Genomic DNA, 12,510 nt, shown 5'->3' with positions numbered 1-12,510 from the left:
GGGACAAGATTGTAGACCTACACAAGGCTGGAATGGGCTACAAGACCATTGCCAAGCAGCTTGGTGAGAAGGTGACAACAGTTGGTGCGATTATTCGCAAATGGAAGAAACACAAAAGAACTGAAAATCTCCCTCGGCCTGGGGCTCCATGCAAGATCTCACCCTGTGGAGTTGCAATGATCATGAGAACGGTGAGGAATCAGCCCAGAACTACACGGGAGGATCTTGTCAATGATCTCAAGGTAGCTGGGACCATAGTCACCAAGAAAACTGGTAACACACTATGCCGTGAAGGACTGAAATCCTGCAGCACCCGCAAGGTCCCCCTGCTCAAGAAACCACATACATGCCCGTCTGAAGTTTGCCAATGAACATCTGAATGATTCAGAGGACAACTGGGTGAAAGTGTTGTAGTCAGATGAGACCAAAATGGAGCTCTTTGGCATCAACTCAACTCGCCGTGTTTGGAAGAGGAGGAATGCTGCCTATGACCCCAAGAACACCATCCCCACCGTCAAACATGGAGGAGGAAACATTATGCTTTGGGGGTGTTTTTCTGCTAAGGGGACAGGACAACTTCACCGCATCAAAGGGACGATGGATGGGGCCATGTACCAACATATCTTGGGTGAGAACCTCCTTCCCTCAGCCAGGGCATTGAAAATGGGTCGTGGATGGGTATTCCTGAATGACAATGACCCAAAACACACTGCCAAGGCAACAAAGGAGTGGTTCAAAAAGAAGCACATTAAGGTCCTGGAGTGGCCTTGCCAGTCTCCAGACCTTAATCCCATAGAAAATCTGTGGAGGGAGCTGAAGGTTCGAGTTGCCAAACGTCAGCCTCGAAACCTTAGTGACTTGGAGAAGATCTGCAAAGAGGAGTGGGACCAAATCCCTCCTGAGATGTGTGCAAACCTGGTGGCCAACTACAAGAAACGTCTGACCTCTGTGATTGCCAACAAGGGCTTTGCCACCAAGTACTAAGTCATGCTTTGCATAGGGGTCAAATACTTATTTCCCTCATTAAAATGCACATCAATTTATAACATTTTTGACATGCGTTTGTCTGGATTTTGTTGTTATTCTGTCTCTCACTGTTCAAATAAACCTTCCATTAAAATTATAGACTGATCATTTCTTTGTCAGTGGGTAAACGTACAAAATCATCAGGAGATCAAATACTTTTTTCCCTCACTGTAGCTGTGATGTTCCCTTCCTACCACCAACCGATGTGAATTGCTATTTTTGGCTCTGATTTTACATTAACAGGTTACTTTTCTCACCCTAATACAGCCACCTTGCTCACCGAGCTCGAGGTTTTTGCTTTGAGATCTTCCATTAACATGCTAATATCTCATCAACATGTTAATACCTCATCAACATGCTAATATCTCATCAACATGCTAATATCTCATCAACATGCTAATCTCTCACATTAACATAGAGGTCTCTCAACGCTCTCCCATTAACATGCCAATCTCTCACAGTAACACGCTAATCTCTCACAGTAACATGCTAATCTCTCACCTTAACAGGAGGCCTCTCAACGATCTTACATTAACATGCAAATTTTTACTGGGCAGCCCTTTGATTGGTGGAAAACCCACCGCCGTCTCGGTCACTGCCCACCACTCGCATTATCATTGGCTGCTGACTTTTGTGCTACGCCCATTTCAAACCTTTATCAACAGTTTACCTTTAGAAGCTAACCCCCTCTTCATGATGACAAACGCTTGTGTTGCGATCGAAACGTCGTAGTTTTTTGTAATTTTTTTAACCTATCTAGGTGACTTTACTGAAAGACCCAAAGAATAGTAAAGGTTGTCACGTAAACAGAACGTGCCAATTCGTCACTAGTACAGCACACCAGTGTGTTGGAGCGCCACACAGCCGGTGTGCTGTACTAGTGACGAATTGGCCACGTTCTGTTGACGTGACAACCCTTACTAGTTGGCTGTGTCGAGTGGTGGCGGGTTTAGCAACACATTTATATATTTACGCGATCTCACCCAAAAACCTCTATTGTGGATGATATTGGTCGCGAAAGCCTCCTACTACGTGTTAAACTGAAGCGGCTCATCATCATCATCACGCGGAAATTTATAGCAGGAAAGCCAAATATTCTAAATGCGTGGTGATGTCGATTCTAAATGTGGAGGAGAAAACCGGAGGGAGGACCTGGAGACGAATCCACGCAGTGACCACGGGAAGAGAGAGAGAGAGACGAGCAAACTGCAAGTTCACAGCAGCATGCGCCGTCAGGGTCGGGATCGAACCCACGACCTCCTGCGCACCAGGCGAGGTAGTTAACATCTCCTCTTAACCAGGGCGGGCGGCCTGCCGGGGGCCGAACCGCGCACCTCGGCAGCAATTGGCAGCGGTAACTCGCCTGGGCCCCTCTGTCGAACCTTCACCCCGGATCTCATGGGAGAGGTCGGGGGGGGGGGGCACGCGGCACTGTACCCCGCCACAACCCCCCCCAGGGTGGGGAGGCCGCCGAGAGAGAGAGGAATGCGATTTGTTTCCGATTCCTCCACTCCTGTGACCTCTCGCGAACGCGCCCAAAGACAAAGATCCCCCTTGTAGCCTGTGACAGACTGCTGGGGCGAGTGCTGTTAGCACTTCATGAAGGCTGCCGGCACCGTGGCACACGAGGGGGTGGGTGGCCAGCACCACGCCCGGCCGCCTTTGTCTCCCCAGTGGCGATGTTTACTACACACCGCACCAGGTTCTCATTTGAGGCTGAGTCGACCTAGGGGAGGCCCAGGACCGGTTCAGATAATCGTCACCGGTGTTGGCCATGAGCGGGAATCGAACTTGGCTCGCCAGGTTCGTAGCGCGGCGATAACCGCAGCGCCACCGCTCCCCCCATACACGCTTACACACACACACACACGCTTACATACACACACACGCTTACACACTCACACACGCTTACATACATACACACACGCTTACATACACACACACACGCTTACACACACACACGCTTACACACACACACGCTTACTCACTCAAACACGCTTCTACACGCACGCTTACATACACACTCACACACGCTTACACACTCACACGCTTACACACTCACACACGCTTACACACATACACACACGCTTACATACTCACACACACACTTGCATACACACACACGCTTACATACACACACATGCTTACTCACACATGCTTACACACACACGCTTACTCACTCACACACGCTTACACACGCTTACATACACACTCACACACGCTTACTATTACACACAATCTCAGGTCCATGAATAGTCTGAGCGGGAAATGAACTCGGGCCGCCGGGTTCCCAGGGCCGTGCGCTCACCACTCCACAACCCACCCCCACTTACACACAGAGACGAGTGCTGTTAGCGGCCAGCAGCAGCAGCTATGAAGGTCGACACTGGCACACGAGAGGCAGGGGGGCAGCACCACGCCCGGCCGCCTTTGTCTCCCTCGTGCTGATACTACAGTTACACTCCGCAGGATGTACTAAATTTAAGGCTGAGTCGAGCTAGGGGAGGCCCAAGAACCCAGTTCAAACGCTCGCCAACGTTATCACTGATCGTGAGCGGGAATCGAACTCGGGGTTACTGCGTTCGTGGCGCAGTGCGCTAACCACTGCCATAGCTGCAGTCACGTGCACACGCACACAGTCGCACACACAGACGCACACACGTACACACACAGTTGAATATGCGCACACACAGACGCACACACAGTTGAACATGTCCACACACAGTCGCACCTGTACAAATACACACGCACAGACGCGGGTGAGGGCTGGCGTGGCGAGGGTTTGATGTATGTATGCGTCTCTGTGTGCGTGTTTTAGGCCTGCCTACGATCTATCCTGGGTTTAACCAGGCTGTATTGTGTGAGGAGCTCACAAATCTTTGAAAGATCTGGGCAAAGTCCCATCGTTGAGCTCCAGGCAAGGCTGCGTTGGCTGGGCCATGTAGCCCACATGCCCAGCCACCGCATGCCCAGACACACGGGCTAGAGAAGAGATGGAGTGATGTGGTACAGGAGGACGTGGAGCTGAGTGGACTTGCCGATGACTGGTACCAGCGGTGTCAAGATCGGCCTCTGTGGAGGAGGCTCGTGAAGGACGCTGCTGGGCAGTTGGAGGTAGTCGCCCTCCAACAACAACGGAGGGCGGAGGAGCGACGCTCACAACAACGAGCGGAGCGCCGGGTGGCTAAAGCACAGCAGGTTGGCACAGTAGGGGGCACAGGTGGTGCATCAGCCAGTCATCTTAGTCAGTCGACCCGTAGCACCTGGGTCTCCTGTGACCTGCTGCCAGCCGGCGTTTGACACTTCACGTGGCCTCAACGTGCACTTAGCCTGGCACAAGCGTCGTTGTGACGTCACCGCCAGTGGCGAATGACGGTCGTTGTTGTGTGCGCGTCGGTCTGTCTTTGTGTCTGTGTGTGCGTGTGTGTGTCTCTCTCTATCTACCCTCGGGGCTCCTCCAGAAACAACGAAAAGCCACTACGGGTGGCCACGTGGAATGTTCGAACGCTCACTGCGGAGGAGAGGCTGCCACTCCTCTGTCGGGAGCTGGAATGGTACCACCTGGATCTATGCGGCATTCAGGAGGTCCGGTGGACCGGCTCTGGCTCCTGCCACCATGAGGGGTGGACAGTCCTCTACTCGGGGCAGCAGACTGCCAAACAACAGGGTGTGGCTCTTCTTTTGAACAAAAGAATGAAGGGGGCATGGGAGCGTGGCGGTGAGGTGTGGGAAGCTGTAAGCCCCAGGCTACTTTGGGCTCGCCTTCCCATCAACCGGAGGCGAGGAATGGTGGTCGTGGTTACTTATGCCCCCACCGAAGATGAACATCCGTGGAGGGATGCAGGCAAAGCCGATGAGTCAGATGCCTTCTATGACCTCCTGTCACAGGTGCTGGCTAAAGTGGCCCCTCGGATAGAGTCATCATGTTGGGTGACTTCAATGCCCGAGTTGGTCATGATACTGGCACCTGGTCTGGAGTGATTGGAGGGCATGGGCCAGATCAGCTCAATAACAACGGTAGGAGGCTGCTAGATTTTTGTGCAGCCCATGGGCTTGTAATTACCAACACGCTGTTCCGGCATTGGCGCATCCACACAACATCATGGATGCATGCCGGGTCCAAGCAAGAACATCTGCTGGACTACATAGTGACGGACCAGCGGATGCGAGCCCATGTCCTTGACACCAGGACCTACCGTGGAGCTGATCTGCCCTCTGACCATCGACTAGTCATCTGTAAGATGCGCCTGCCATTCTTCCACTCCGGTGGTGGGTGTACACCCAGGACCCCATTCCGACCTAAAGTGGCCTGGTCTCAGTTATCTGATGAAAGTTGCAAGCGAGAATTTCATCATTGCTTGCGGTTGGGATTGGCATCGTCCCCGACTCCTCCTGATGTCGAGGGTAAATGGGTGAGGTTTAGGACTGTGACTCATGCAGCTGCAATGGCTGCTTTGGGTACGTGGTCCAGACCTCCCCAGAGACCCTGGCTGACAGAGGAGGTGTTCAGGATGGTTGAGAAAAAGCGACAGGCCCACTGTCATCGGCTACAGAATCCCACGTCAGAGAATGAGGAGGCTTACAGCAGCCTTCGCTCGGAGGTTCGGAGAGCCGTGAGGCGCTGCAAGGATGGGTGGTGGTCGCGGGTTGCTGAGGAGATGGAGTCTGCCTCAGTGGCCCGTGATCACAAATCTCTATTTAACTCCATCAAAAAAGTAACCTGCAGCGCCACACCTATTACCATCATTAGGGGAAAAAACGTTGATCCAATCTCCGACCCCCAGGAACAGGTTTGCAGATTTACTGAGCATTTCTGTGAGGTCCTGGGGGAGGGAAAATCCCTCAGCCAGGAAAACATCGTGGCACAAAGTGAGGATAACCCTGCTGAGGCTGCGGTGCCTCAAATATTGGAAGAAGTCACCCCCTGTGAGTGGCTGGCTGAGGTGCCATCTGTTGAGGAAGTACTGAAGGCGATCCGGAGTCTGAGACCAGGAAAGGCAGCGGGCAGAGATGATCTCCCAAGCGAAATGCTGAGGGAGGGTGGCGTTTGTGCACAGACTGCCCTATATGACATCATAACAACGGTCTGGACCACTGGACGGGTTCCGCAGGATTGGAAGGATGCTCTGGTGGTCCCCCTCTTTAAGAAGGGGGACCGCACAGACTGTAACAACTACAGGGGCATCTCACTCCTCAGTGTGCCGGGAAAGGTCCTGGCAAGGATTATTCAGCATCGCCTTGCCAGGCACGCTGAGGAGAGGCTTGCGGAGCCCCAATGCGGTTTCAGGAAAGGGCGGTCCTGCACAGATGCCATATTTTCTGTCCGTCTGCTACAGCAGAGGTGTAGGGAATTCCAACAAGACCTACATCTCTGCTTTATTGACCTGGTCAAGGCCTATGATACCATCAGTAGGCCTGGGCTCTGGGTCGTTCTTCGTGCTTTTGGAGTACCTGACCCTCTGCTCACGATCATTAAGGACCTTCATGATGGTGAGCGGGCCCGGGTAAAACTACGTGGCCGGGAGTTAGAGCCATTCCCTGTACACCTTGGGGTGCGACAGGGATGTCCTCTGGCTCCCACATTATTTAACATCTAATTTGACCACGTAGTTCCTGAAGCCTTCAATAGCTGTACCGGGGGAATCTCCATATGGTACAGATATAATGGGAGGCTGATCGATGCCCGGGTGCGGTCAAGGGATGGCTCCCTATTGCTCAACCACATTATGTATGCTGATGATTTTGTAATAGCTGCTCAGTCAGAAGAGGAGTTGGAGACGCTGCTGCTGAGACTGGAGCGTGCCACTAAGAGGTGGTGCTTTACCATCAGCCCCATCAAAACTAAGCACCTGCCTGGGTATTTTGTACCATCGGATACTCCACCCCCACAACTCCCAATCGGTGATGGGGCAGTTGTGGAGAGAGTGGAGAGTTTCCCATACCTGGGCAGTGTGCTTATGACTGGCTCCAGTTTAACAGCAGAGGTCTCACTCCGAATCAGTCGAGCGGCAATATCTTTTCATCGGTTGCGTAACGCTGTGTGGAAGCTACCTTGTCTGTCGCTCCGCACTAAGCTTCAGGTCTTCTCGGCCACGGTCATTCCCTCCCTTCTCTACGCTTGCGAAACGTGGACCCCCCTAATGGAACATCTTCGCCGGTTAGAAACATTTAGACTGGCCTGCCTACGATCCATCCTGGGTTTAACCAGACTGGATTGTGCGAGGAGCTCACAAATCCTTGAAAGATCTGGACAAGGTCCCATCGGTGAGCTCCTCCGGCGGGCAAGGCTGCGATGGCTGGGTCATGTAGCCCGCATGCCCAGCCACCGCATGCCGAAACAGCTTTTGTTCGGCCGGATTGAGGGGGTTAAGCGGGCGCGGCACGGGCTAGAGAAGAGATGGAGTGATGTGGTACAGGAGGACGTGGAGCTGAGTGGACTTGCCGATGACTGGTACCAGCGGTGTCAAGATCGGCCTCTGTGGCGGAGGCTCGTGAAGGATGCTACTGGGCAGTTGGAGGTAGTCGCCCTCCAACAACAACGGAGGGCGGAGGAGCGACGCTCAGAACAACGAGCGGAGCGCCGGGTGGCTAAAGCACAGCAGGTTGGCACAGTAGGGGGCACAGGTGGTGCATCAGCCAGTCATCTCAGTCAGTCGACCCGTGGCACCTGGGTCTGCCCCGTGACCTCCTGCCAGCGGGCGTTCGACACTTCACGTGGCCTCAGGATTGCACATAGCCTGGCACAAGCGTCGTGGTGACGTCACCGCCACTTAGTGGCGAATGGCGGTTGTTGTTGTTGTTTTGTCTCTCTGTGTGTGCGTCTATGTAGCGGTGACCCGAGTTCGATTCCTGCTCACGGCCAGCACCGGTGACGATTATCTGAACCGGTCCTGAGCTTCCTCCCCTAAGTCGACTCGGCCTCAAATGAGTACCTGGTGCGGTGTGTAAACATCACCACTGGGGGAGACAAAGGCGGCCGGGCGTGGTGCTGGCCACGCACCCCGTTCGTGCGCGCCACAGTGCCGACCTTCATCGCTGCTGCTGCTCGCTGCTAACGGCACTTGCCCCAACAGTCTGTTAAGGCTACACGGGGGATCTTTGTCTGTGCTACCTCATCAGAGGTTGTCGAGGCCCTGCGGAGTGACACTGCCACGTGGTGCTGCTGCTGCTGCTGCCACGAGAATAGCTCAGCACGGCCGGGCGCTCGGCCAGACTCGCACACGCTGCGTCTTCCTGCAGCATCCGTAGCAGCAGTAACAACAGCAGCAGCAGCATCATCAGCAGTAGTAACAGCATCAGCAGTAGGAGCAGTAGCAGAAACAACAGCAACAGTAGTAGCAGCATCGGCAATAGCAGCAGAAACAACAGCAGCAGTAGCAGCATCATCGGCAGCAGTAATAGCAGCGGTAACAGCAGCAGCAGTAGTAGCAGCATCATCAGCAGTAGTAGCAGCATCATCAGCAGTAGTAGCAGCAGCAGTAGCGGCAACAGTACTACTAGCAGCAGCAGCAGCAGCTGTAACAGCAGCAGTAGCAGCAGCAGCTGTAACAGCACCAGTAGCAGCAGTAGCAGAAGCATTAGTACTACTAGCAGCAGCAGCTGTAACAGCAGCAGTAGCAGCAGTAACAGCACCAGTAGCAGCATTAGTACTACTAGCAGTAGCAGCTGTAACAGCAGCAGCAGCTGTAACAGCACCAGTAGCAGCAGCAGCTGTAACAGCACCAGCAGCAGCAGCAGCTGTAACAGCACCAGTAGCAGGAGCAACTGGAACAGCACCAGTAGCAGCAGTAACAGCAGCAGTAGCAGCAGCATTAGTACTACTAGCAGCAGCAGCTGTAACAGCAGCAGTAGCAGCATCATCAGCAGCAGTAGTAGCAGCAGCAGTAGTAGCAGCAGCATTAGTACTACTAGCAGTAGCAGCTGTAACATCAGCAGTAGCAGCAGTAACAGCAGCAGTAGCAGCATTAGTACTACTAGCAGCAGCAGCTGTAACAGCAGCAGTAGCAGCATCATCAGCAGCAGCAGTAGTAGCAGCAGCAGTAGTAGCAGCAGCAGCAGCTGTAACAGCACCAGTAGCAGGAGCAGCAGTAACAGCAGCAGTAGCAGCAGCATTAGTACTACTAGCAGCAGCAGCTGTAACAGCAGCAGTAGCAGCAGCAGCTGTAACAGCACCAGTAGCAGCATCATCAGCAGCAGTAGTAGCAGCAGCAGCTGTAACAGCACCAGTAGCAGCAGTAACAGCAGCAGCATTAGTACTACTAGCAGCAGCAGCAGTAGCAGCATTATCAGCAGCAGTAGCGGCAACAGCAGTAGTAGTAGCATCAGTACTACAAGTAGCAGCAGCTGTAACAGCATCAGTAGCAGCAGCTGTAACAGCAGCAGTAGCAGCATCATCAGCAGTAGTAGCAGCAGCAGTAGCAGCACCAGTAGCAGCAGCAGTAGCAGCAGCAGTAGTGTGCCAGTTGCACAGGCGGAGTGGAGGTCTGCTAAACTATTCTAACTAAACTATTTACAACTTTATTTTACCAGGTAAGGCCCAACTGAGCTATGCAGCTCTTATTCACAAGCGACCTGACTACCACAAATGATAGCTCAACGAAAGTGGCTTATCGCGTGGGATCTTGCGAGCAGCACTTGCCCCAACAGCCTGTTGAAGCCTATACGGGGGATCTTTGTATTTGTGTGTTGTACTGTCTCGGCCTTAATAGGTGCTCGCAAACAGCTTGCACCATTCTCGTTTGGTATGAGCACAAATTAAGGTGCTGGCTATAAGAGCACTTGTCCCAGCAGTGTGCTGAAGGCTATACGGGGCGGTGGGGGTCCTTTGTCTTTGTTGTTTGTCCAACAGCAGCATTCAGGGCAAGTGGAGCCCATCAATGCTTGCAGACTCTGGCTGGACAGTGACACGCGATACTCCGCATAATGAATCCGAGAGACAAGCCAAGAAGCGCCGAGTAGGCACTAAATCAGGACTGAACTATGTCGGAATTCATCTTCTTGGGGCTTTCAAATAAACTAACAAAATACTTCGACGTTTCGATGACAACACAAGCCATCGTTTTCTTGCTATTTAGTTTGAACCTATCTACGTGACTTTGCCGAAAGTTTATATTCTTTGGGGCTGTGTACTTATACATAGCTTGTTTGCCTTTTGTTATCATGTAAAGCAACCACAAGCACATGAAAAGTCCTAGGTTTCCAATTTATGAGTAAAACTCTACTACAGAGACGTGAAAACTTACATATCCTGGGAACAGTAGCAAATCAGTTGTGTTAATTGTCACATTTGAATTCAGCGCATCAACATCCATAATAAACAGCACATTTCATCTCTGAAGCAGACGACATCGAATAAATTGTAGACCACTTACAGGGGAATAGCAGAGATGACCACTAAAGTGTCTTTGTGTGTGTGTCTTATTATCGCCACTGGGGAGACAAAGGCGGCCGGGCGTGGTTGCTACCATCCGCTCGTGTGCCGTGCCGGCCTACACAGGTGCTGCTTGCTAACAGCACTTGCCCCAAAACGTTTGTTAAGGCTGCACGGGGGATCTTTGTCTGTGTGTGTGCAGCAGTGACCTTGGTGTGGTCTGGGACAGTTTTTGCGCTTCCTCACCCAAGCTTGGGCATCGGTGTGCTTACGCAATGTGCAACTTCTATAAACTCTGTCCAGTTTGTTCGTGATTTGATAACCTGTCCTATACTTTGCAGTCTTAGCGTGGGTTTTGTATTGTTTGTTGTAAGTTTCTGAGCCGCCCCGACTGTGCATCTGTGAAAAAAAAACCTTTATAGCGATTCCTCCAGTCTAAGCATAGATTCTGGTTCCGATTTAGTGGACGGAGATACATTTGAGAGTGGGCGGGGCTACCTGGGCAGTGGGCGGGGCTACCTGGTTAGCTGTTCGGGCTACCTGGGCAGTGGGCGGGGCTACCTGGGCAGTGGGCGGGGCTACCTGGGCAGTGGGCGGGGCTACCTGGGCAGTGGGCGGGGCTACCTGGGCAGTGGGCGGGGCTACCGCGGCAGTGGGCGTGGCTACCTCGCTACGTGACGCCGCTCCTTGCCGTTGCTAATTGGACATCTGTGGTAAAGAGCTTCATAGCTCATCGGATTCCTCCACGAAAAATACTGATTCTGATTTTTTTATTGAATGCTAACGAAGCTAAACGCCCCCCTGCCTGCCCCCCCGCCTGCCCCCCCGCCTGCCCCCCCACCTGCCCCCCCACCTGCCCCCCCACCTGCCCCCTCTTCCTCTCAACAGGGGAGAATGGCAGCCGCCGTCGCTCGGGAGCGAGCGATGAGTTCAACAGCCCCGAGTGCGACTCCATCACCCCGTCCAGCCACCCGCTCACCACGCGGGTGAGCCGCACTCACCGCAGCCGCACTCACCGCAGCCACAACAGCCACCGCAGCCGTCGCCACCACCACCGCCCCTCTACCACCGGTGCACCCTCGCTGCGGTGCCGAGACGGCCCCTACGCAGCTGTGCTGTACCGTGCCGCGCTGTGCCGTGGCGTGCTGCTGTACCGTGCCGCGCTGTGCCGTGGCGTGCTGCTGTGCCGTGGCGTGCTGCTGTACCGTGCCGCGCTGTGCCGTGCCGTGCTGCTGTGCCGTGCCGTGCTGCTGATGTCGCGTGTGGCGAACGAGGTGGAATGCATCGGAGGCCTCGTGGCCACAGGCCGTGTCCAAAGGGAGCTGCATCATCATCATCATCGGGCCACGTCATCATCACCATCATCGGGCCACGTCATCATCACCATCATCGGGCCACGTCATCATCACCATCATCGGGCCACGTCATCATCACCATCATCGGGCCACGTCATCATCACCATCATCGGGCCACGTCATCATCATCATCATCGGGCTACGTCATCATCATCATCACCATCATCGGGCTACGTCATCATCATCATCACCATCATCGGGCTACGTCATCATCATCGTCGGGCCACGTCATCATCATCATCGGGCCACGTCATCATCACCATCATCACCATCATCGGGCCACGTCATCATCATCGGGCCACGTCATCATCATCATCATCGGGCCACGACATCACCATCATCATCGGGCCACGTCATCATCACCATCATCGGGCCACGTCATCATCACCATCATCGGGCCACGTCATCATCACCATCATCGGGCCACGTCATCACCATCATCGGGCCACGTCATCACCTTCATCGGGCCACGTCATCATCACCATCATCGGGCCACGTCATCATCACCATCATCGGGCCACGTCATCATCACCATCATTGGGCCACGTCATCATCATCGGGCCACGTCATCATCATCGGGCCACGTCATCATCACCATCATCGGGACACGTTATCATCACCATCATCGGGCCACGTCATCATCACCATCATCATCGGGCCACGTCATCATCACCATCATCGGGACACGTTATCATCATAATCGGGCCACGTCATCATCACCATCATCGGGCCACGTCATCATCACCATCATCGGGCCAC

The 12,510-nt window shown here is 53.6% G+C and overlaps 1 protein-coding gene across 3 annotated transcripts in view; it reads left to right on the top strand.

Annotated features, from left to right (window-relative positions):
- LOC116956437 (anoctamin-5-like) overlaps window positions 1–12,510 on the top strand; it is an 84,165-nt gene that overhangs the window by 14,173 nt on the left and 57,482 nt on the right. For all 3 annotated transcript variants that reach the window (XM_032978053.2, XM_032978052.2, XM_032978051.2), the window contains exon 2: window positions 11,285–11,382. In XM_032978053.2, the coding sequence (XP_032833944.1) occupies window positions 11,285–11,382 (98 nt within the window). The remainder of the gene's footprint in view (window positions 1–11,284; window positions 11,383–12,510) is intronic.

This window comes from Petromyzon marinus, chromosome 65 (assembly GCF_048934315.1).
Source record: "Petromyzon marinus isolate PM22_M1 ecotype Great Lakes invasive population chromosome 65, UKy_Petmar_22M1.pri1.0, whole genome shotgun sequence".
NCBI lineage: Eukaryota > Metazoa > Chordata > Hyperoartia > Petromyzontiformes > Petromyzontidae > Petromyzon > Petromyzon marinus.
This window is presented reverse-complemented; position numbering and strand designations above follow the sequence as displayed.